The 26,155-nt window shown below is 40.5% G+C and overlaps 1 protein-coding gene across 2 annotated transcripts in view; it reads right to left on the bottom strand.

Moving 5' to 3' along the window:
- The window catches only part of DNAH8 (dynein, axonemal, heavy chain 8), a 391,134-nt gene that overhangs the window by 240,119 nt on the left and 124,860 nt on the right, over nt 1–26,155 (bottom strand). For both annotated transcript variants that reach the window (XM_006860428.1, XM_006860427.1), the window contains 7 exons: nt 25,170–25,232; nt 21,347–21,447; nt 16,956–17,093; nt 16,560–16,800; nt 4,988–5,187; nt 3,019–3,172; nt 133–296 (listed from right to left, as the gene is read on the bottom strand). In XM_006860428.1, coding sequence (XP_006860490.1) covers nt 133–296; nt 3,019–3,172; nt 4,988–5,187; nt 16,560–16,800; nt 16,956–17,093; nt 21,347–21,447; nt 25,170–25,232 — 1,061 coding nt within the window. The remainder of the gene's footprint in view (nt 1–132; nt 297–3,018; nt 3,173–4,987; nt 5,188–16,559; nt 16,801–16,955; nt 17,094–21,346; nt 21,448–25,169; nt 25,233–26,155) is intronic.

Raw genomic sequence — 26,155 nt, 5'->3', positions numbered from 1 at the left:
TGAAATCTTAAATTCCTAGTCCCAACTCCACCATGATGATCAAACTCAAAACACAGACACTAGTATTAACTTGTTTGGGATTAAACACCATGATATATAAAATAACAGACATTTTACAAATTAAACTCTTACCCTGTAAGTGACTTCTGACATACTTCCAACTGTTCATGCAAATGAGGTAACAGTTGCCCCATAGTTTCATCTCCAACACAGCAACTGATCACATTGGGATTTTCATGAGCTCGCTGCATTATTTTTATCCATGATTTGTCAATATTCTGAAAACGTTTTGCTTCCTATAAACAAATCCATAGTCATTAAAGACTAGCATTTGAATAATTAGCAAAGTCTTCAAGCTGGAGTTTCCTAATATTTCTTTAAATCAGCCTCTGTTAGTCTCAGGTTACATAAGTGGAACAATTTTTTTTTTTTAATCGGAATTAAGTTTGAATAATAAAAATCCAAAGTCACAAAACTGCATATTGAAATGCTGCATTATCAAAGTGGAGCTTACTATTTATTTGTGATACATTTTTCAAAGTGCCACATGTCTAATTCGCAGAGCTACCTGCTTGAAGTTCAAATATAGTCTTTCAGCACCCTTTGGTTTGAAGAGCAAACTGAAGAAACATGAAAAATTTCTCAGAATTTTCTCAGAATCCTTCGAATTGTTACAGCTCAATAAAAATAAATACTTAAAACCTCAGTGCCACAGAGTTAGTTCAGACTCATTTTGTTGTTACTAATGTAGAGTCAGTTCCGACTCACAGCAACCCTATATAGGGTTTCTGAGGAGCGGCTGGTGAGCCTGAACCACCGACCTTGAGGTTCAAACCAACTTTGCAGTCCAGCGTATTAACCCACAGTGCCACACCAGGACTCCTAGGGAGTCTATACTCCTATACAGAGGCTGTACATTTTTATGGGAGCAGAAAGCCTCATCTTTCTCCCACCGAGTGGCTGGTGTGGCCCGTGGGTTTGAACTGCTGAACTTAAGGTTAACAGTCAGTATTTATTCTACAGCACCACACCAGCACTCAATGGTGACGGTGGTTGTGTGCCACCAAGTTGGTTCCAACTCATAGCCACCCTGTATAGGGTTTCTGAAGTAGTAAATCTTTACAGGAACAGAAAGCTTCATCTTTCTCCCAAAGAATGAGTGGTAGATTCAAACGAATGACCTTGTAGTTAGCAGCCCAGCTTTTATTCCTCACTACACTACTAGGGCTCCTTCCAGCAATCAGTGGTTGGTGGCTATGTGCCATGGAGTCAGTTCCGACTCATAGCAACCCTGTGCAGGGTTTCTGAGGCTGTAAATCTTTGCTGGAGCAGAAAGCCTCATCTTTCTCCCACAGAACAGCTGGTAGTTTCGAACTGCTGACCTTGCGGTTCGCAGCCCGATTCGTAACCACTACGCTACCAGGGCTCCTACCCCAACACTCAGTAGTACATCTCAGAATAAACTCATTGTCACTGAGTCAATTCCTACTCATAGCAACCCTACAGGATAGAGCCCCTGAGGGTTTCCAAAGCTGTAAATCTTCATTGAGGCCAACTGCCACCGCTTTCTCTTATGAATGGTGTCCCAAGGGGTGGGGGAGTGAGGGTGTGTGGGAAGAAAAACAGAGAAAACCCCAAACAAAATTTCCATTGGCATTTTACAAATGAAAAGTTTCTATTTATTATCAATGATATTAAGCTTGGCATTCAATTGTGCAAATGCCTCTAGAAATTGGCACAATCTGGGATCTTTAAAAAATTGCACCGCCTTGTTTAAACATTGACCCCGGTTTTTTTTTTTAATTCCATTTTTCAAATGTGTAACAAAGGGAAGTTATTTTCAAAACCATTTTGTCCTTGAGTTTTAATCCATGTAGACCCTGTCTGTAGGTATGAAAATTCAGCAAAAGCAGGTTTAACTTTCTAAGAGGAAAAAATATCTTCATGGAATTAAAATACTAGTTAGTTATTGGCATCTATTTAAAAGCCCCTGTGGGCCTCCTCTGTCTCCATGAAGTAGCTCATGGATTCCAACTTTTGGCCTTGCAGTCCAGCGTGTAACCCATTACCCCACCAGGGCGCCTTTGTTTTAGAGTTTGGGGTGGGATAATGAAGGACCCCTGGTGGCACAGTAGGTTAAGCAGTCCCAATCTACCAGTTGCTCCATGGGAGAAAACTGAGGCAATCTGCATCCATAATCTGCCTTAGAGACTCCATGGAGTAGTTCTGTGCTTTCCTTTAGGGTCACTATGAGTCAGAATTGACTTGACAATGGGTTTAGGGTTTTTGTAAGATAAAGGGACCTAAGTAAAGTGACTTTTGTCCTTGGTTTCAGAAAAATAACCATTGGAGTAATTGGAGATGCCTTGGTCTGGGGTTTCCATACTACTTGAGAATTTGTACTGGTGAAGTGGGGCTGACAAGACCACAAAAGACTCACTCGGGAGGCCGGTATTAACTAGACTCAGGACGCAGATTTAACCTATCATGCAGGACTGGTCAGTTAAAACCCTGAACATGAAAGCTTAGAGAGCTTACTGGTTGATGAGAACATCTGCTCTCAGGAGAGCAGCGTGTCCCTCGAGACATGGAAGCTTTGTGTTGGGAACCCTCCCAGATCTCATCCTTTGTACTTCTTTGTTTATACTCATTTTGGTTATACTAAATCTGTATTCCTAAGTATGGTATGGTATCCATGAATTCTGATGGTTGTTCTAGGGAATTATAGAACCCAAAGGACAGAAAGCGCCAGCAGGTCAGAATGGGAGGGTGTCGTATGGATTCCCCAAACTTATGCTGGCGTCTGCCTATTTGGCCATCTGAAGTGATGGCATCCTTTTAACTTGTAAGCTCAGACCTAGTTCCCGGTGATGAGGAACACAAAGAGAGTGCACCCACAGGATAGAAAAGCAGAAGGTGAGGACTATACCAGTCTCTAAATTTGGGGGGCTGAATTCATGTGATCCTTACCACACAAGTCCCAATTATTCTATCCAGAGTTATAAAAGCCATATTTACCTGAGGTAGCTGTTTGGCTATATCTCCACCTACAAAAACAGCTTCAAGATAAACCCAAAGATTCTGTACTACCAGCCATTCTTCAATTATATCTGAAGAAGTAGACAATTTGTACACCCAGTTCTGGATATTCTTTTTAAATGGAGCATTATATCTAAAAAAGGGGGAAATAATACATTTCAAGGAAGATCTAGAAAATAGCATTGCTTAACAAAGGAAATTTAAAAAATAAATACTCTCTTGGAAACAAACGTTCTTTCCCCATTAATCTCAAGCAGCTCATGAAATGTTTGCTTCTTTGTGAATAAAACACAGATAATTCCAGTCATTCGTTTAATGTGACCATTTGTCAGTCATGTTGTTGTTATTGCTAGGTGCCTTGGAGTTGTCTCCAACTCATAGTGACTCTATCTGTGTACAACAGAATGAAACAATGCCCAGTCCTATGCCATCCTCACAATCATTGCTATATTTAAGCCCAACGTTGCAACCACAGTGTTAATCCATCTTGTTGAAGGTCTTCCTCTCTTTTGCTGGCCCTCTACTTTACCAAACATGATGTCCTTCTCCAAGTATTGGTCTCTCCTAATAATAATGTAGCCAAAATATCTGAGACGAAGTGTCACCATCCTTGCTTCTAAAAAGCATTCTGTAATTCTTCCAGGACAGATTCATTCCTTCTTCTGATAACCTATGGTATACCAGTGTTTCATATTCTTCACAGGCATCAATTCCTCTTTGGTCTTCCTTAAATGTTGTCCAGTATTTGTATGCATATGAGGAAACTAAAAATACTATGGTGTGGGTCAGGTGCACCTTAGTTTCTCTCCTTTTTTTTTTTTTTTTTTTTCTTCCTTAACTTGTGAACACTTTAAACAATCTTTTGAAATATATTTTCATAATGCCATATGGCATTTGATTTCCTGGCTGATGGTAATTGATTGTGGATCCAATTGAGATGAAATCCTTGACAATTTCAATCTTTTCTTCACTAATCAAGATGTTGCTTATTGATCCAATTGTGAGGATTTTAATTTTATGTTGTAGAGTATTCCATATTGAAAGTTGTAGTCTTTGATCTTCGTCAGTAAGTGCTTCAAGTTCTCTGTGCTTTCAGCAAGCAAGGTAGTATGTCATCTGCACATCGCAGGTTGTTAATGAGTAGCCCTCCAATCCTCATGACCCGTTCTTCATCTAGTACACTGTCTTAGATTATTTGATCAGCATACGGGGCACTGGTTCTAGGAAGTAAGGAGCTCTGGTGGTGTAGTGGGGCTAAGCACTTAGCTGCTAACTGAAAGGCCAGCAGTTCAAACTTACCAGCTGACGCACGGAAGAAAGATAAATTGGTCTACTCCTGTAAAGATTTGCAGCCTCAGAAACCCTAGGGTGTCTTACAGGGATAACCATGAGTCAGAATGGATTTGATGGCAGTGGGTACGGAAGGTAAGGTTCTAGGAGGAGGCTCTTCTCTCTGTTGGTTCCGGGGGAAGAGCCTTACCTCTTCCAGCATCCCTCAGTTCCTGAGGGATCTTCATGTGGCTTGGCATCTATCTTTTCCTGTTGGTGCTCTTATGTCTATTTCTGTTGTTGTTGTTAAGTGCCGTTGAGTCAGTTCCGATGTATACGACCCTGTATAGGGTTTCCGAGGAGCAGCTGGTGAACTTGAACCAGCAGTCTCGCAGTTCAAACCAACCTTGCAGTCCAGCGCATTAACCCGCAGCTCCACAACAGGACTCCTTATGTCAATTCCTATGTTGCTCTTTATAAGCATATTATTTAGAAGTGATTAAGCTTAGGACACACCTACTGGCTAATATGGCTCATTAGCATACCAAAGAAACCCTATTCCAAAAGAGGATGAGATCCACAGGGTTAGGATTCCAATACATTTGTGGAACACAATTCAGTTCATAACGCGCTATAAAGACAAACTACAATACCTCTTCCCCTCAACTTATAAAGTTACCTGTTGCTCAGTAAGGAACTTAAGACCATTAAACTATCCTCCATCAGGGTGATGATTTCTCCAGACTCAGTTCCTTTGAGCAGGAGTTCTCCTTTTCCTTTAAAAGCTGCAAAACTCAGGTTCTGGTTGGTCCAGTTCTCAACCACCAGGGTCAGCTTGGCTTCAATATCCTTCTCTTTAATGGCAGATATGCAAATATCCTTTGGAGGAAAATTAAAGAGCATGTCACGGCATTTTCAACAACAAAGTAAGTATACCATAAGATCGTAGAATTGTTTTGTTTGGAAGAGACGTAGAAGTCATCTGGTTTATTCATCGATTTATGGTCAAGAAGCCTGAGGCTCACAATAATTGTGTTGGAAATTCAGACTGGAACCTCATGGCTCTCTGACTATTCATCTTTTTCCCCTGTACTACAGAGTTTATAAAGGAGTTCTGGTAGCGTAGTGGTTACGAATCGGGCTGCGAACCTTAAGGTCAGTGGTTCCAAACTACCAGCCGCTCTGCGGAAGAAAGATGAGGCTTTCTACTCCCGTAAGGATTTACACCCTCGGAAACCCTGTACAGGGTCGCTATGGGTCGGAACCGACTCGATGGCACTTAACAACAACAGCAACAGAGTTTATAACATGAGGTGGTGATGGTGTGGGGGTGATGTGCCATGAAGTTGGTTCCAACTCACAGAGACCATGCAAAGGCTTCTGATGTTGTAAATCTTTGCAGCAGAAAGATTTTGGAACAGAAAGCTCATCTTTCTCCTGTGGTAGATTTTAACTGAAGACCTTTCGGTGAGTAGCCCAACTTGTAACCCATTACGCTACCAGAGCTTCTTAAAATATAAGGTAGTGGTACTTCATAAATTATCATGTTTCCTGATTACATTGTTAATTGAAGTTTTTGTTTTTGTTTTGTTGACATGGAGATTATCACAGCAATCTTGTTTACCTCAGAGGCTATGAGAATTTATGTGAGAATCCTTTGAAATCTCTAAAGCAGCCTTTAACTATAACTAGAGTCCTGCCTAGAAGTCAATTATATATATACATATTTTTTTAATTGGTTTTGTGATATGAAAGGCTCTCAAGGGAATTAATATAAAATTGAAGTTTTTCACTTACCATGTCTCAACGTATCTTCACGCTCAGAATCTCAGAATCAAACAAATGGAAAGCAATTTGAAGATGGAAGTTATGTCCACAAACAATTATGATTACAAATAAGTGTGTCATAATGTTATCAGAGTGCTATGAACTGTTGTGAGTTCTGAGGAGGAACAACTTCACTGGGGAAGTAGCATCTGAGAGGAAGTGGGACTCCAACAGGTCCCTGGGTAGGGAAAGCAGTTTGTACTCCATGCAATGGACTGCGAACCACAAAGTCTGCGGGTCAAGCCCATCAGCCACTCTGTGGGAGAAAGATGAGGTTTTCTGCTCTCACAAAGATTTAAAGCCTTGGAAACGCTGTACTAGGTCTATATGAGCCTGAACCAACTCCAAGGCACTTAACAACAACAACTAACCTGAAGGTGAGTAATTCTAACTGATCCAGCAGCACCTTGGAAGAAGAGTCTAGAGAAATGTTTCTGTAAAGATTGTTGTTGTTGTTAAGTGTTGTTAAGTTCAGTTCCAACTCATAGCAACTCTATACAGGGTTTCCAAAGAGCAACTGGTGGGTTTGAACCACAGGCCTTGCTGTTCAAACTGGCATTTTGGTCGAGTGCTTATCCTACAGCACCACACCAGGATTAGAGCCTAGGAAACCCTATGGAGAAATTTTACTATGTAACACTTGGGGTCAACCAAACAGGTTTGGTTTGATTTGCAGGAATTCCAACAGGTATTAACTGAAGAGTGAAGGCACATTCTTTATGGTGGGAAAAGGCTTCCTTTGGAGGCAATGAATCCAATAACATTAGTAATACAACTTGGTTAATGGTAAATCCTGTGGGGCAGAGTAATAAGATGTTGTTGTTGTTGTTGTTGAGTGCCGTGGAGTCGGTTCCGACTCATAGCGACCCTGCACAGGGTTTCCGAGGCTGTAAATCTTTATGGGAGCAGAACGCCTCATCTTTCTCCCGCGGAACCGCTGGTAGTTTCGAACTGCTGACCTTGTGGTTCACAGCCCAATTCGTAGTAGGAGGGTGGAAAATACTAGAATCTATTTTTCTTGTTGTTGTTGTAAAATGCTGCCATGTGGAATCTGGCTCATAGTATCCCTGTATAGGGTTTCCTAAGCTTTGAAATTTTTGCAGGAGCAGAAAGCTTCATCTTTCTCCCATGGAGCAGCTGGTGGCTCAAATGACTGACCTTGTGTTTAGCAGTCCAATGCTTATCCTATGGAACCACTGCGCTCCCTGAGAATCTGTTTTAGAGTACCAATATTTAGTTTCTGAATCCTAACATCCCTTGGAATTATAAAATGAACTTTTCAAAGCACAGCGTATGGATAGCTATGTTCTTAAGTGTAAAAGTCCACTTATAACAGTGAGATCATTTTTAACCTTTTGTTTCTTTCAATAGTATCCTGCTGATATTTACAAATAAGACAAAGATGCTTTGAAAGTAAACTTTTGGTATACCAAAAAGCAAAACCAAACCCATCAAGTCGATTGCCGCTCATGACAACCACACAGACGTCAAATAAGGAAGGCAGAAAGAAACCACACAATTATCAAATGAGGAAGGCAGAAAGCCCAAATCCATCTATACAGGTGATTCTTGGTTATATGGTACACATTCTGTCCTCCAAAAAAAACAGAATAATAGATAAAATCTATAAATAGAAAGCAAAAGACCAAGATAACCCATAACTCAGTACTGTCAAGTTGATTCCAACCCATAACTCAGTACTGTCAAGTTGACTTCAACCCATACCACCTTATAAGACAGAGTAGAACCGCTCCACAGGGTTTCCAAGGCTATAAATCTTTATGGGAGCAGACTGACACATCTTTCTCCCAAGGAGTAAATGGTGGGTCAAACCACTAACCTTTTGATTAGTAACTGAGTACTAAGACACTGTGTCACCAAGGTTCCTTAAAAGATCAATGTAAACAGGCTTAAAAATTAGATAAATATCTCTATTATGGATTAAATTGTATCACCCAAAAAATGTGTGTAATAAATTCTTACCCAGTATCTGCAGTTACAATCCCATTTGGGAATGGTCTGTTTTTATAAGATTAATGAGACATGAGTAGTGTAGGGTTTGTCTTAAGTCAAACTCTTTTAAGATATAAAAGAGATTAAACAAGCAGAAACAGGGGGAAGATAGATGCCAAGATATATGATTATCTTCAAAGAGATAATCCAACCTCAAAGAGACAATAACTTTCCTCCGGAGTCAACAGAGAGAGAAAAATTCTTCCCCAAGAGTTCACATGCTGAATTCAGAATTCTAGCCTTGTAAACACTAGCCTTGTATACACAAAACAACAACAAACTGTGAGAAAATAAATTTCTGCTTGGTAAAGTCAGTCATTTCTGGTATTTCTGTTATAGTAGCACTAGTTAACTAAGACTGAATTTGGCACTGGAAGAGTGGAAGGCTGCTCTAAAAGACACGTAAAATGCGGAAGCTGTTTTGGAATTGCGTAATGGGTAGAGGCTGAAAGAGTTTTAAGATGCCTATAGTAAAAGCTGGAGTCCTGGTGTGGCACTGTGGGTTAATGCGCCAGACTGCAAAGCCATTTGAACTGCAAGGTTGGTGGTTCAAGCTCACCAGCTGCTCCTCAGAAACCCTATACAGGGTCCCTATGGGTTGGAACTGCCTTGATGGCACTTAGCAACAACATAGTAAAAAACTGATATTGTCTTGAAAAAACTGTTGGTAGGATTATTGATGTCAAAGATGATTCTGATGAGGGCTTACAAAGAAGTAAGGAGATCTATTTTAAAAAGTATCATCTTTAGAAAAAATATATATGGCACAAATAACAGAATTGCTAGAAACATGAATGTTAAATGTGCTTCTTCTAAGGCTTTAAAAGGAAATGGTGAACATGTGATTACGCCATAGAAGGCGGGCAGTGATTTTTAAGCAGTGGCAAATAACTTGCCTGAATTATGTCCAAATGTTTCATAGAGGGCAGAACTTGTAAGTAACAAACTTGGATATCTGGCTAATGGGATTTCTAAGCAATATTTAAAGAGACTGTATGGTTTCTCCTTCCTGTTTATAGCGAAATGTGAGAGGAAAGAGATGGACACAAAAATGAATTGTGCAAAATGAAAACAGAAGGTAGATTTGGAAAAGTCTGTTGTGCAAACGAAGGACATATTCTTAGAATTCTCAACAAGGATACGGCTACATAGTCTGTTGTTGAATAGATTCAGTCTGTGACTGATGACTCCAGCCAACTATCACAGCAGAAAGCACATCAGCTTAGACTAAAGGGGACAAAGGAAGAGTGAAAGGAAAGAAGATGGTCTGCCCTTGGAATTCTACAGGCAGGAAACTGTCAAAGGAGCTACATCTTTTTTCCTCCAAGAAAAGAAAAAGATCATCTCTGGAGCAGTTTGGAGATCAATAGAACTTTTGGAAGGAGTCCAGGAAGCAGGGTCTTCTCAGTTTCAAAGGATGGGGCCCTGATCTCCTGTAGCTCAAAGGGTGGGGCCACAGCCTCTGAGGTTTTAAAGAGTCGTATCTTTGTCAACTCATTCTAGAGTGTGGGGTTGCCATTAAGGTGTGCCAGGGAGATGAGGCCACCACTGAAAGTTGAGGGGGTTGGTCTACCCATGTTCAGGAGACAGAAGAACAGGGCCTGTAGGGCCAAGGGGTAGGGTTTCCACTCAGACAGACTAGGAGAATGGGACTATCCAAAGCCAAGAGAGCAGAGTTGTCATCCCAGAGAGCCAGACAGACAAACCTGAATGAAGTCCAGGGCTGAGGAGTCTTCAACTAGAATCCCAAGAGAATGACCAAGACCCAGAGTGTGGTGGACAGGACCATGGCTGAGATGGCGTCAGAGAAGAGAGGATTATTTTCACATCTTGAAACAATATAAATTGTTCTGCTGAGTTTTGGACATGTTTGGTGCCTGTTATACCTTTTTTCCCTCTAATTTCTGTTGTTTGTAATGCAAATGCCTACCTTGAGCTGATTCCACCATTGCACTTGGAAAGCAGAGAGTTTATAATCTAAATTTCACAGGTTCACAGATGAAGAGGAATTTTGTCCTAGGATGGAATATGCCTAAAGCCTCATCTAGGACTTGTGGTCCATGTGGTGCCTTAAATATATGCATCACAACAACCCCTTGACCACAGAGACTTGAGAAACTCAGTAAAATAAACTAAACAAATAACCTCGAATCCCAGAGCATCAAAAAGAGAGATGAAGAAACAGACTGAGCACCAATTGGAAGAGAGGCAGCATGAGGACAGCAGGAAAACAGAGATTCACAAATCAACCCCACCCTGTGGAGCAGCATCAGACAACAACCCTGAGTGAGGAATCCATGAAACCAACTGCAAACAGAGCAGCACTGGTGGCAGATAGTCTATGCAAACAACCTGGGAAAGAAAGGGCAAGGTGAGCAGGATGCAGCCAGGGATGGAACACTCCTGGGGAAGGAGGGTCTTGGGAGTGGTATAGCACTGAAATCAAGGAGTCACGGGGAAGTGCGTCGAGAGAAAGCAAAACAGACGGAGTCATCTGAGCTTTAGAGAAGGACAAAGTGTAGCCAGGTAGTGCACATTTGCAGGGCAGTGAAGGAAAGGAAGAGAATAAATGAGAGTTCCACCCAGTGCAGTGTCAGGAACCACCCACCCACAGAGTAACAGGTAGAGCTCCCATGTAGCAGTCACCCACCCTATCTACCAACTGTATTAGCATGTGTCCTGAGGCACAAGTAATCAAGGTGTGTGAGTTCTGCTCCATCTATCACCTCCTCCCAGAGGTGCAAGGCAACTTAGTTACCTGCACAAGCTCAGCCATGTCCACAACTTCCTTTCTTCCCCTGACCACCCAGGAACCAGCAGCAAACATGCAAAGCACCCTATCCAGCAACCAGGGAGAATGTTCACTGTACCTACACCCCAGTGACAAGCAGGACAGGCAAATCACTTCATCAGCAATTCCAGTCAAATCCTGATAGGCACTACCTATACCTCTGCCAAACTACAAACACAAGAGCCTAGTGTCCATATCCAACATCCAAATGGCTGCAAGGGTACACATTCCACACCCAAACAATTTCAGCAGGCTGTCTGCACTTGCACAGAAACACCTTGATGTCCCACCACCTACTGAGATGGCAATTTGTGCACACACAATGGGCCTACACTGACCATTCAGGAAGCACTCATGCTCAGCAGATATGTAGACACCTTACTCTGATCCCCAAAGAACACACTAACTGCTAGCACCGACCCAGAAGGGCCATATGGTCTTACAAGGGCTGTAAAAGGACCTTGACTACCCATCACCTGTCACCCAATATCAGGGAAAGAACCTGCCCCACATCTACACTCAATCTAATAAGGAAAGGCATAGCATCTAGCCACATAAGACTCATGTGGGTGTGACCTACTATACCCACTAGTGAGAGGAAATCACACCTAGCCAAAGACACCACCAGAACCACAAAGCACAAACAATTAAAATAACATAAAGGAACAAAGAGAAAGAAACAAAGCTCCTGAAACATCAAAACAAATAGTTTAAATCAGCACAAAACAAACAATCATGCCATCAATTATTAAATATATCAATAAATTAACACCTCAATGCCTCAGAAAGAGCAAACAATAATAAATCATAAAAATTTCTCAAACAAGTGAGCAAAATAAAGGAGCAGAAAATCTCCCTGAGGAAGAAATGCTCATAGAAATACCTGATAAGGAATTCAAAAGACTTATATATAGGATCCTCAAAGAGATCAAGAAAAACAATGACAATACCCTAGAAGAATTCAGGAAAGCAATGTAAGAACAAATGACAAAATAAACAGGCAATTAGAAATCACACAAAAACAACTAGAAATCCAGAAAATTAACACTAAAATATCAGAAATAGGTAAGTCAATGGAAGCATATGTAAATAGAATTAAATCAATTGAAGAAAGAATCAGAAAAATAGAGGATACATCCTTTGACACTAATCTGTTTCAGGAACAATCAGGAAAAAAGAATGAAGAAAAATAAAATCTCACCATATTTGATTTTGGGTAGAGGTTAAGTCACAAACCTGTGGGCTCTGGTCAGTGGATTGGCAGGTCTTAAGTTCCTGACAGTGGTCTACATGAGAAAAAGCATCAGAGCTGGGGCTTCAAACCCACAATTCCTTGTGGAAGGATATTGAAAACACAGGTCTCCATCTGCTGCTATCTGGTCATTTAGATTAAATGAAACTGTGAACTAGGTGGATGGAGTGATGCAGACATACTCCACATCCAGGGTCTGCCCCAAGTCACCTCATACGTAGACCTGATACCCCACAGCAGTATGGTGGGTATAAACTGCTTTATAACACCTGTTTCTGGACTTGGAGCCCAGGAAGATGGGAGTGGGGGAGGAAGCCACAAACAACTAGACATGAAGGCCTAAACACAAGAGTGAGATAAACAGTTTTAACACAAATTATATAAGCCACATTTTTTAAAACTTGCCATTCAAAGTGACTCCACCCAGGAACTTCCGGAAAGATGGCATACTAGAAAGATTTTCAACAACCAAGCTTCAGAAGGCCAAATTAAACAGATATGAATGATAATCTTGGAACCCTAAGCTTCAGAGGAAAGCACAGAGAAGTAGATTGAACAAAAAAGGCAAGAGAAGACACAGATGAGTGAACTGTCAACAAGTCAGACATGGCATGGCCATTTTTAACTTTGGCAAGCAGTGTTCCTATGAGACGGTGGCCTGACAGCACACACTCCGGTTGCTGGCGATGAAAAATGTAGCATCTCCCCTTGCTCCCCAAATCTTCCTAGTGACCAAAAGCATGGTCAGCCCCACCCTGAGGTGCCCACTGGCTGATGACACCCTCTGCCCTACACAGCCCCTGCTCTGTCTGAGTGTACCTGCCCCCATGTCTGGAGGAGCCTGAACTCTGCCCTATCAGACAAGCAGAATGTGCAGTCCTGGGTCCTGACCACTCCTGGGAGGCCAAGAATTCTTTCCAGAACCAGCCATCCTATTATCTCACCCCAAAATACCCACATACCTCATGAGCAACTTGGCTGGCAGAGGGTATCGACCCATACCAGGTGCCCTGCCCCTCAAAGTTTTCTTCTAATTCCTAACCTTACCCTAATTTTCTTATAAAAGAGACCAGACTACTGGTTAGAGACTGATAAAACCCCAGAGACTGTGGTCTCTAGTCACCTTAGCGACCCTGTGTAGGGTTTCTGAGGAGCAGCTAGTGTGTTTGAACTGCTGACCTTGCATTTCAAATCAACCTTTCGATCCAGTGCATTATCCTGCAGTGCCACACCAGGACTCCGCTCATAGGGTCTGGAAATGAATTCACCCCTGATGCTCAATCTTCAGCCTAGCAACGGACAGGGAATGATAGCAATAGTAAGGCATGCACATTTTAGAACGACCAGCCAGGTGGTGTTTACCCTAGGACAAAGTGTGGAAGGGTTAGGAAAATAGGAGGAACAGAAATAGGGACTATAGGAAATGGCACAAATGATGTGATTGTAATCAATAAGATGAAACAAAATGTGTATGAATTGTTGGATGCAAAACTGATTACCTGCAATGCAAACTTTCATCTAATTCATAATAAAATGTGTTTTGTCTTTTAATTCTCCCCAAATAAAAATTCTCTTCTTCTGAGGTAGGAAATTTCCACTGAAAAGGACAAGGAGACCAGCCTGGAGCATCTAGAAGAACAGAAGCTACTTCTTGAAAGAAAGACAGACAGGAAAAATACAAAACAATAATGGAAGTCCAACTGACTACTACAACAAGAACAAGCAAGTTGCTCACCCAAGAGACATCAAGGAAAGTGGTCAGGTCCTCTCAGGGCAAACCCGCTTCCAAGACTAAGACTCAATGGGAACACACAAGCAGACACGTGCTCTAACTGGTGACCATGTTGGTCACCAATAAGGGAAAGTGAGGGAAAAACAGCAATAAAGCTGCAAGCGAAGTCCAACCATGTTCAATACACCCCTGTGAACCAGGTGGAGACCTGGCTGGCCAGCAGTTTTGCAAGACCTGGGGACTTCTGGGCCTAGAGTCAGTGACATAGCCACAGAGAACTAGAGTGGAGAATGAAGCGTCCAGCTCATAAGAGAGGGCATTTGTACAAGAACACCCACACTTGCAGATAATACCCACTTGACCTGGCTTCAATGACTGGATGATCTAGCTCAACTAGAAGAAGAAGGAAGAGGAAAAAAGAGTAATCTGATGCAATTTGATGAACTTGACCTACACCTATGGATGCAGTAACTCAAAAGAAGGAACAAATCTTTACAGCAAGGATCATCCCCACCCCCTCAATACACAGGGTAGACAGGGATGGGCAACTTGGACATTGGCTACCCAAAATGGGGGGATTACAAAGACAAGAAGTGACTGGCTTACAAGCTTTCAAGAGGAAACCTAGATCCAGAGGGTGCAGAGGAAGGTAGAATCTGCAATGAGTAGTATCCAATCTGTCTGGGTGAGACTGATGAAAGGAGATGGGGATAGCACTCATATGGCACAATAGTGAATCAGGTCTGACTGTTAGGGTTGGAAATGTAAAGGTAGACGTTTTGTAGCAAAAGGAAGAAAGCAGTTGACTTTGCAGGCCAGGAGCAGAGGCCCCTGGGACCATCAAGGGAGAAGAGCCAAGTGTAGGACCCTATCCAGAGAAACAGCATCACCAGAGATGGAGGCAGAGACGATGACGTGGAGAGATGGAGTGGCTGGGAACTCTAGACCCAGAGAGGGAGAGGGGCTGTGTGCTGACGACCAGTAGGCAGGCTTGCAGGCTGTGCCTTTTGGTTGGTTGATGATGCATGGAGGGGATTGCAACCATAGCAATGCAACAGTATATGACAGCATGTTCTCCCATGTAAACTATCACATAATTCACAATAAAGCAGTTTTTTAAAAAATTCTCAAGCTCATGAAAAAAAATCAAATACTCAGAGGGATTTTGTTGTTGTGGTTAAGTGCCATTGAGTCAGCCCCAACTCACAGCGACCCTGCATAGGGTTTCTAAGGAGAAGCTGGTGGGCTTGAACTGCCAAACTTGCCGTTCAAGCTGATCTTTCGGTCCAGTGCATTATCCTATAGTTCCATAACAGGACTCCACTCAGAGGGGCATTGTTGTTATTAGGTGCCATCAAGTCGGTACCGACTCATAGCGACCCTATGCACAACAGCACGAAACACTGTCTGGTCCTGGGCCAACTTCACAGTTAACACACTTGACCACACTGATGTTGTCACTTGGCCAATCCATCTCACTGGGGGGGTCTTCCTCTTTTTCTCTGACCCTCCACCTTACCAAACATGATATCCTTCTCCAGTGACTAGTCCCTCCTGACAATATGTCTGAAGTATGAGAGACGAAGTTTGACCATCCTGGCCTCCAAGGAGCACTCTGGCTGCACTTCTTCCAACACAGATCTGTTGGTTCTTTGGGCAGCCTCGTGGCACTTTTAATATTCTCCTCCAACACCATAACTCAAAAGCATCAATTCTTCTATGGTCTTCCTTATTCACTGTCCAACTTTCGCATGCATGTGACGTTACTGAAAATACCATGGTTTGGGTCAGGCGTACCTTAGTACTTAAAACCCCATCTCATCCAGGTGGGGTTAATATTATAGAAAAACTTTTAAAAGCCTTTGTGTACAATCTGGGAGGATTGTAGTATGACCAAGTATAACATTGGTCATGAGTTGATGATTGTTGAAGCAATAGGATAGGATCTCTATTTTGCACATATTTGAAATTTTCTGTATAAAACTAGTAAAGGATTTATGTTTAGGGTGCTAGAAATAGATGAAGAAACCATATCCATAGAAAGGATCATGAAAAATGCAACAAAGGTAAAAAGAAAAAGAAGAGATGAACACAAAAAAAAATTTTTTTTAAAGTCCTGGAACACAGAATAATAACAAACATAATAGACTTAATAGGAGTCCTGGTGTGGCACTATAGGATAAGTATTGGACCACATGGTGGGTTTGAATCACAAGGCCAGCAGTTCAGACTCACCAGCCGTTGCTCAGAAACCCTATACATGGTCACTATGAGTCAGAACCGAATCAACAGCACTTAGCAGCAGCAATAGGTAAATATTAGAAATCTGGAAAATAGTTCTGACCTAGAACACAAAATAGTTCAACAAGAACACAACTCAGAAATGAACATGATTTTTAAAAACAGGAAATACGGTGAAGGCACAAGGAGCACAGATTGAGGGCCTCCAAAACGAATATATTTAGAATAATCATTTTACTTCCCTGAGTTACAGGATTATTTTGTAAAAGCCAAGATTTTCAGGGATGAGTCCTAATTTTGAAGGTGCACCAGGAAGGACAAATAGCACACACTCTAATAAAAGGTCTGCATAATTTTCTGGAAAAGGCAATGCTATTTACAAATACTCTTATTACCTCAATATCGTCTTTATTTTTAAGAAGTGGTGCTTCCATTATATTTCTAAGACAAAAAGAATCTGACTCCACATCAAAGGGGGTTCCAGTTAATTCAGCTATTCGGTCCCAGTGTCTCTGCTTCATCGCCTTATTGGTCATCATTTCTAGTAGAGGGCACGACTCACTGAAATCATCAATTCGTTTTTTGAGATCCAAGAAAGCTTGCCAATCTTTAAGTCCTTTAGGAAGTTTACGACATCTTTCAGAAAAAAAGAAAATAAAATTATCCTACCTGAACATTTCTTTGTAGAAAGTTTTATGTCAATATAGCAATCTATCCATTTGTGAGAAACCTATTGTATCCTAAGAAGACAAGGACTATATAAACGTAAGCTCAATTTGATGGAAACTCACCTGTTTTGAAATTCCTGAAGTTCTGCATTAATTTTTTCAATATCTACATCTCCCCAAAGCATTTCATAATAACCACTGATGTTGCCCATTACAGTGTCATACAGTCCATACAGCTTCTGTAGCAAGTTGAGTTCCTTTCTGGAAAATGAAAACATTAAGTGTATTTTTAACACATTCCATTATTTGACAGTCAGTGTAGATCCAATTAAATGTTTCATACATTATGTTATGATGTCAAACACACAGCATGTGCATGCAACCGCATCAATTTACAGTAAGAACACCGCTAAAGCTCCATCACTATACTATGCTTGGTCTTAGCCAAAAGGCGAGAATAAAAGTACCGTGGACTTCCAGAAGAACAAACAAAGCTGTCTTGGAAGATGTACATCCAGAATGCTCCTTAGAAGCCAGGCCCTCGTGAAAAACATCATGCTTGATAAAGTGGAGGGTCAGGGCAAAAGAGGAAGACTCCTAAGAAGATGATGCAGCAATGGGCTCAAACTTAACAATTGTGAAGACTGTGCAGGACGAGGCAGTGTTTTGTTCTGCTGCACATGAGGTTGCTATGAGTCAGACTTGACAGTACCAAACAGCAACAAAACGCCATCTTTACAGTTCCCAAATACTCAAAATCATACTGTGACTTGATATTAACAAATAGTTCAATTATTTTGTTAAGAAGAAAAATCTCTCATTTCCATGGTTCTTATTCTATCAAACAATGCAATCCAAACTTGGTAACAAGATCAAAGTTAAAGCTAAGGTTTGATTTGATTTTTCATTTCAAATTCAAGCTGGATTGTTAAAATAATGTCTCCCTTGATGACTAAGCACTGGTCTGCCTTTACATCTGAACTTAAACATCACTTTCTTGCCAGAAGGATTTTCAGTGGTTTGGCGGTTGAAATGTATGGGATTTGATGTGATAAACAAATAAAAGGATTAAGGATTAGATATTTTTGTTATTCTTAAGTACCACTGAGGCAGTTCTGATTTATAGGGACCTTGTACAGGGTTTCCAAGGACGTGGGTTTGAACTACCAACATCATGGCCAGCAATCAAGTGCTTATCCGACAGGGTTACCCTGATCCAGTTTACAGGAGATTCCCAAGGGTGTGTCATGCAACACCTTTTATCCTACAAGAAATAAAGGGAGAGAGTCTTGAGCAAAGATAGTCCTACTACCCTTAAGAAAGGAGAGTCAGGGGTTGAGTGTGCCCTGGGGTTCCCGCACTATGATGTGTTCATCGATCCAGGGGAAGACTGATGTGTGGAGATCTCCTCTCCAAGGATCACTAGGTCTACAGATGCTGGAAGGAGACAAGGGCCTTTATCCACAGTCAACAAAGAGAAAGTCTTCCCAAGAACCAGCACCCTAAATTTGGACGTGTAGCCTCCTAAAGTGTGAGAGGATAAATTTCTGGTTGTTAACGTCATCCACTATGCTATTTCTGCTATAGCAGCACTAGATCACTGAGAAACCACCAAAAATAACAAAGACCAGAAAACGGACAGAGAAAGGTATTTACCAATTAGTAAGCAGAAAAGAAAAAGAAAGCAGTACTCTAGACTAAGTTTGATGGTGTAACTGATTGTATAAAAGAAATATCAGACTATGAGGCTTCAGATGAGAATGGTGGTGGTGGTGTGCCATTGAGTCAGTTCTGATTCACAGTGACTGTGTATAGTGTTTTCGAGGCTGTAAATCTTTGGAGTCCTGGTGTGATGCTGTGGGATAATGCACTGAACCTCTAGGTCAGTTTGAACCACAAGGTCGGTGATTCAAATTCACTAGATCCACTACCAAACAGAAAACCATGAGATTGCAAAGATGATGTCTTCAGAGTTCTTCCTTATATTTTTTCTTGAAAGATGGTTTGGCAGTGCTTTGTGCAACACAATACAAAATTTGGAGGATGATGCAATTGTATTTTTTTCCCACTATTGTATCATCTTCTAAGGTTATTGCAACCATGTGGTTCAAATTTACCAAATTCCTCAGAAACCCTATACAAGGTCACTATGATTCGGAACCAAATCAATGGCACTTAACAAAACAACACAGGAGCAGAAAGCTTCATTTTTCTCCCATGGAGCAGCTGTTGGTCAGATGACAATAACCTAGATTAATTTTATGTAACAATTTATGAATGAACAATATATATTTCTAGAAGCAATATTTTGCTTCATGCAATATTTTGCAACAAGAAACTTGTTATTTTTTTTAAGGTGCCATCGAGTCGGTACAGACTCATAGCCACCTTATGCACAGCAGAACAAAACATTGCCTGATCCTGGGCCAACCTCACTACTGTTGCCACACTTGAGTGCATCAATGATGCCACTTGGCCAATCCATCTCATTGGGGGTCTTCCTCTTTTCTCTGCCCCTCCACCTTACCAAACATGATATACTTCTCCAGCAATTGGTCCCTCCTGACAACATGTCAGAGGTATGAGAAACAAAATTTGGCCATCTTGGCCTCCAAGGAGCACTCTGGCTGCACTTCTTCCAAAACGGATCTATTGGTTCTTTTGGCAGCCCATGGCACTTTCAACATTTTCCTCCAAAAGCATCAAAAGCATCATATCTCGGTCTTCTTTATTCACTGTTCAGCTTTCACATACATATGAGGTTATTAAAAATACTATGGCTTGGATCAGGCGCACCTTAGTCCTCAAGATGACATCCTTGCTCTTCAACACCTTAAACTAGACCATGCTATTTTGTGAAAATAGTTTTTCGTTATTTTTTATGCATAAGACCCAATTGGTTAAGCATTGGGCTTCTACTCAAAAGGTCAGCAGTTCAAACCCACTAGTTGCTACATGGGAGAAAAATGATTCTATAAAGACTTATAGTTTCTGAACCCTATGGAGCAGTCCTCCTCTATAGGGTTACTATGAGTTGGAATCAACTCCAATGGCAGTGGGTTTGATTTTTTGGTTAGATTATATGTAAATTTTATTTGATACTAGTTCAGAAGTACACAAATATTGAAGGCAGATGTGGCTACAAAGAAAACAATGTAGAAATAAAAAATTCATTGAATTGATCATTCTAAATTCAAAAATCAAAATATATCATAGTTAGAGCACAAACCAAATGGCAGTCCACTCTTCAACAAAATTATAAAGGTCAGAGTTTTTAGTGGGGTTGAGATTTAAAATACAAGTGCAAGAAAAATCAGAAGTAATGTTAAACTAGAACCTACTGCAGACAGATCTGAAATCTGGAATCATTATTTACAAGTTGTGTATGCCCTGGTCTTACGAATGACAGAGACATGTAGTTAGTTGCATTCCAAGCATTATCCCCATTTCATGTATAGTAATCTTCAAACCAGGACATTGTAGAGCAGAAGTTTAGGTTTGCTATGCCTCAACTCTTATGAAATTTTCTAATAAAATTGTTCATCAGTCTCTCTTTATTTTTATTTCTGTAAAGTATTAATAAAATTACTTTAAATATTTTTTTACCTTTTTTAAAGGGAATATTGGTTTTTATGGTACAGGTTAAAACACTGAATCTTAGATTGAATGTGCATAAGAATCACCTAGATAAGGTATAAAAATGCAGATTTCCTAGCACCCAACCCCAGATTTTCTAATTCAGTAAATAAGGGATGAGCTCCAGAAATCTGCAATTCTAACACAACTGGTCCAAATGGATTAAGCTTAGAGAATCATTACTTTAAAAGAGAACATCAACTACAAATAGCTGAAGCATTCATTTTTCTTCAGACAATTTCACATCTATTTTGCCATGAAATTTTCATGCAACAACTTTGAAAAAAGTCAACTTAACGTATTTTTTGAAAGCCAATACACTAATAAGTTAATACCACTGGTTTAATTTTGCCTCTGAAGAAAATGTTATTAAAAGGTTCTATTAAAATGTATTTGCTGAATTCCTAGATCTGTAATTGTTCACAATAAGCAACTTCCTAGGCCTTCAATCTCAATAAACTCTATGTCTACTCAATGGGGAAGAGCATGTTAGCATAAATGCAATTAAGAAGAGATGGAGAGCCAACAATGGTTATTCCTCTAAATAAACAAACGCTATCCCAAACGGCAGCACCATATAACACAGTCATTGACGTGATTAAAAAACAGTGAAAAGAAAAAATAAAGCACGGGCTAAATAAAGACCATGAGTGACCAGAAGTTTTGCAATGTGTTTTCTGTTCCCTAGAACATTTCCTTTGTGTATGGAAATTGTTTATTAAATGGGTTACAGAGTCGCCAGGAGTAAGGGGACAATCAAAGAGTGTTTCAAGCCTGGCTTTTCCCTGCATGAGAAAGGATTAGGTGGTATCTGAGTCTTCTCGTGGGTTTTATTTAATGACTTGCATTTGTAATGCTCTCACAGTTTCTAAACTTACCTAGTTTTGTGTAAAACTTCATAGTCAGTCACAGGCAATCCAAAAAGTTGCTCACCAGATGAATACGTAACAAATTTCCTCCACAGATCATCAAAATTGGCCTTAAAAGACAAAGGTTTTTAAGTTATACTGACATAAAATTCAATCAGATCCCAATTAAGTAGAGTTTATTATAGTCAGGATAAAACCTAGGTTGAGGTTTGCTTCAAAATATCTATGAAACAAGGGTATGTGAAGCAAATGTATACCGATACCAAGCAATCAGAAGGAAAGTTGAGCCCTTAGGAAAATTAACTTTCAAACGTCCATATTATATAAAATTCTTAGTTTAATAAATTAAGTGGTCCCTTGTTGTTGTTGTTAACTGACATCGAGTAGATTCCGACCCATAGCGACCCCGTATAGGGTTTCCAAGGAGCAGCTGGTGAGCTTGGACCACCAACCTTGCAGTTCAAACGGCTTTGCAGTCTGGTGCATTAACCCACAGCGCCACACCACGTGGTCCCTTGTTATTATTGTTGTTGTTAGGTGCCATTGAAGTACCAACTCACAACAATCCTATGCACAACAGAACGAAACACTGCCCGATCCAGGGCTAGCCTCCCTATTATTGCCACGCTTGAGCCCATTGATGCTGCCACTTTGCCAATCCACCTCACTGGGGGTCTTCCTCTTTTTCTCTGACCCTCCACCTTACCAAACATGATAGCCTTCTCCAGTGACTGGCCCCTCCTGACAATATGTCTGAAGTATGAGAGATGAAGTTTGGCCATCTTGGCCTCCAAGGAGCACTCTGGCTGCACTTCTTCCAACAGAGATCTGTTGGTTCTTTTGGCAGCCCATGGCACTTTCAATATTCTCCTCCAACACCATAACTCAAAAGCATCAATTCTTCTATGGTCTTCCCTATTCACTGTCCAACTTTCGCATGCATATGAGGTTATTGAAAATACCATGGCTTGGGTCAGGCACACCTTAGTCTTCAAGTTGACATCTTTGCTCTTTAGCACTTTAAAAAGGTCTGGTGCAACATTCTTATCAAAGGAGAAAAGATTGAAGTTGTCCAGGGCTTCATTCTTCTTGGATCAACTATCAACAATCATGGAAGCAGCAGTCAAGGAATCAAATGATGTATTGCATTATGCAAATTTGCTGCACAAAATCTCTATTGAGTAAGTAGTGTCTTATAAAAGATGAGAACAAACATAGAATCAATCACACACAGAGGGGAAACATCAGGTGAGGACTTAGCTACAAGTCAAAGATTGCCAAGAAACACCAGGGCTACAGAAACCGAGAGAGACAAGATAGGATATTCCTTTAGATCCAACAGAAGACAGCATGACCCTGTAGACTCTTAAATGTGGACTTTTTGCCTTCAGAACTGTCAGACAATAAAGTTCTATTCTTTAAAGCCATCTGCTTTGTGGTATGTTGCTATGGTAGCCCTACGAAATAAATAACCTCAGTAAACAGCGCTACCATTTTCTTTTCTTTTTAATTGCCCAAACTGGAAACTTTCTCCCTCATACCAGACCCTGAGACTATCAATTCTGGTTCATTAAATAATCTCATGACCCATCTGGTTTTCTTCATCACAAGTGCCACTTGGTTGGTTTCAATCACTACAGTTTCATAGTTAGATTACTGAGACTGACATCATTTCAAGTCTCCTCTCCCCAAAACTATTCTCCACACTAGGGCCAGAGAAATTTTTTAAAACACAACTCTTAAAAATTCAAATCTCATCATTTCACTTCCTGTTTAAAGCCCTCCAACACTCTAGATAGACCAATTCCTTAGTAAAACATATGAAGCCTTTCGTTAGTGGTCTCTGTCGGCTCTGCAGCCCTCTTCCTCACCCCAGACCCCATTAAAATCAAAAACCAAACCTACTGCCATCATAATGACCCTATAGGATGGAGTAGAATTGCTCCTTAGGTCTTACAAAACTATATATTTTTATGGTAGCAGACAGCCTCCGAGTGGCTGATGGGTTTGAACCACTGGCCTTGCAGTTAGCAGCCCAATGCCTAACCTGCAGCCTCCGCTACACTCCTTAAAAAACTAGTTGCCGTCAAGTGGATTCCAAGTTTTGGCAACCCCATGTGTGTCAGAGTGGAACTGTGCTCCATAGAGTTTTCTACGACTGATTTTTCAGAAGTAGAACATCAGGCCTTTCTTCCAAGGTTTCTGGGTGAACTTGAACTTCCAATCTTTTTATTAGCAGCCACACACTTTATTGTTTGCACCACTCAGGGATTCTATCTCCCTAAATCTCCTTGTTAGTCTCTTCACTGTTGGGTCTTTGTAAGAGTTGCAACTTCTGCCCAAATGGCCTTACCCCTTCTCCTGGCTAATTCTAATTAGTCCTTTAAGACACAGTTTAGAAGCCACCTCTTCCAGAAAACTTCTGTCTGTCTCACCAGCTCCCATCTGCACGGGAGCCACTTATGTTGGGTTCCCCAAACACAATCTCATATCTAGATCATGACACTCACCATAATTTTGCAAATTGTCTCTAGTTTGGGGGGGCAGTTCAAACCCACAAGTCATTTCATGGGAGAAAGATGAGGCTGTCTGCTCCCATAAAGATTTACAATCTCAAAAACCCTAAGGAACCGTTCTACTTTGTCATATAGGGTCACTTAAGAGTCGGAATCAGCTTGGTTGATTAGTGAGTACCAGATTTTAGCAGCTTAAAGATAGGAACTATTTCTTAATCATCTTTCTATCAAGTCACACAGTAGACATCTGATAAATGTTTCAGTGACTGAGAATATAAGTATGAGAGAGGACATACAGAGAATATGAGCATATCGTACAGCTGCTGTAGGAAACAGTAAAAAGAAAAGGAATAATTTAACAAATTGTCAGATGCGTTTGAGAGGTTGGATTGTATAGGAATCCACAGTTCTGAGATGGAGTAATCTAAAGGGGCGTGTGAGTGTTTTCCAGACATGCTCAGCAATCTGAGTGTAGAAAACCTGGCCCAATGAGTATTGTAGGTTCTGGGATAGAACTTAGAGGTGGAGGAGTTTAAAGTGATGGATACAAAGGGAAGAAGAATGGATACAGAGAGAAGGCAGAGAAACCAATTGTCAATATTTGAAATCATATTTCTATAAACTTTATTACACTACAAAGTTTTTAGGACGCTACATGTCAAGAGGGATGTTCAGAAACAGGAGAAGGTGCACAGTTCAGTTCAAAAACAAATTTATTCTCTAAAAACACAGAGAAATATTCTTTAGAAAAGAATACAGAGGGACACAGAGAAAGAATAAACTACACCATTTAGTAAATTAGAATCCAATTAAAATCTGTACATACTTCAAAAATTAACTTTTCTATGAAAAGGTTTTCATATTTGAGTTATGGTGTTGGAGGAGAATATTGAAAGTGTCATGGGCTGCCAAAAGAACCAACAGATCTGTGTTGGAGGAAGTGCAGCCGGAGTGCTCCTTAGAGGCCGGGATGGCCAAACTTCATCTCTTCTCCTTCGGACATATTGTCAGGAGGGACCCGTCACTGGAGAAGGATATCCTGTTTGGTAAGGTGGAGGGTCAGAGAAAAAGAGCAAGACTCCCAGTGAGATGGACTGGCAAAGTGGCAGCATCAATGGGCTTAAGCATGGCAACCATTTTGAGTTTGTGTTTCGTTCTGTTGTGCATAGGGTCGCTATGAGTCAGTACCTACTCATTGGCACCTAACAACAACAAATGAAAAGGTTAAAATTCATAAAATTGTACCTAAAGTCCTTTTTTAAACAACATGTTAGCAATGCAACAACAACAACTAAACATGTGTTGTTTTTTTTTACCTGAAATATCTGTAGCCTGTTGCTAGCTTCTTGGGGTGGTATATTTGGAACCATGGGCCCTTCCTGTAATTAATTAATAATATAATATACAGTTTAATTCTTACTTATATATATTTGTCACATTATTATATTTATCTATTATTTCATTTTATATAAATGAAAATATTTTTTTTATTTATTTAGACAAATTTTGCTCTACAATATGAAGCTTTCATTCCTTTCTTCTAACAGCTTTATTGAAATACTGTACAATACAATTCACACATTTAAAGTGCACGGTTCAATGGTTTTTTAGAATAGCCACAGCGTTGTGTAACCATGAACATAATCAATTTTAGAACATTTTCATCATGTCAGCTTTCATTCCCTTTTAAAGGACCTTGACACAGTTAATAAAAAAAATGAGACAAAATTACATCTTGTATGAAGTTTGTGCCACAAGAGCTTTGCTTAATTTCATTTATGATTATAAATGATCATGTAATAATTGTTCAGTAAAATAACTGACAGAGTTCAGAGAACAGCTTTCTTTCACTAATTGTTCTGCTCAACATGGAAATGGGGATGCATGTTTGCAGAAGCAGACAGACTGCAGTGACCATGAGCAAAAAAACAGTCCCCAAAGAACTCCAAAATAATGAAAGGAATGAACAAACTTCCAATATACTGACCAAATAACAAGAACTATTTATTCCCCATAGAGAACTCCTAGTGTGGTACTGTATGTAGGATAGCCATTGGGCTGCTAACTGAAATGTCAGAGATTCAACTCCACCAGCAGGCTCCTTGGAAACCCTATTCAGGGTCACTGTGAATCAGAAAAGACTCTACAGTACTTAACAACAACAGCACTATTCCCATAGAAAACTAAAGGGTATTAACCCAGTCTACACTATTATGTTCTTTTTGATGATGAACGCAACACCATTCCTCTTCAATTCATCATTCCTGGCATAGTAAACCATGTGGTTGTCTGATTCAAAATG

This window comes from Chrysochloris asiatica, unplaced genomic scaffold (genome assembly GCF_000296735.1).
Source record: "Chrysochloris asiatica unplaced genomic scaffold, ChrAsi1.0 scaffold00038, whole genome shotgun sequence".
In the NCBI taxonomy this organism is placed as follows: domain Eukaryota; kingdom Metazoa; phylum Chordata; class Mammalia; order Afrosoricida; family Chrysochloridae; genus Chrysochloris; species Chrysochloris asiatica.
Note: the sequence above shows the minus strand (reverse complement) of the source record. Positions and strands in the feature narration are given on the sequence as shown.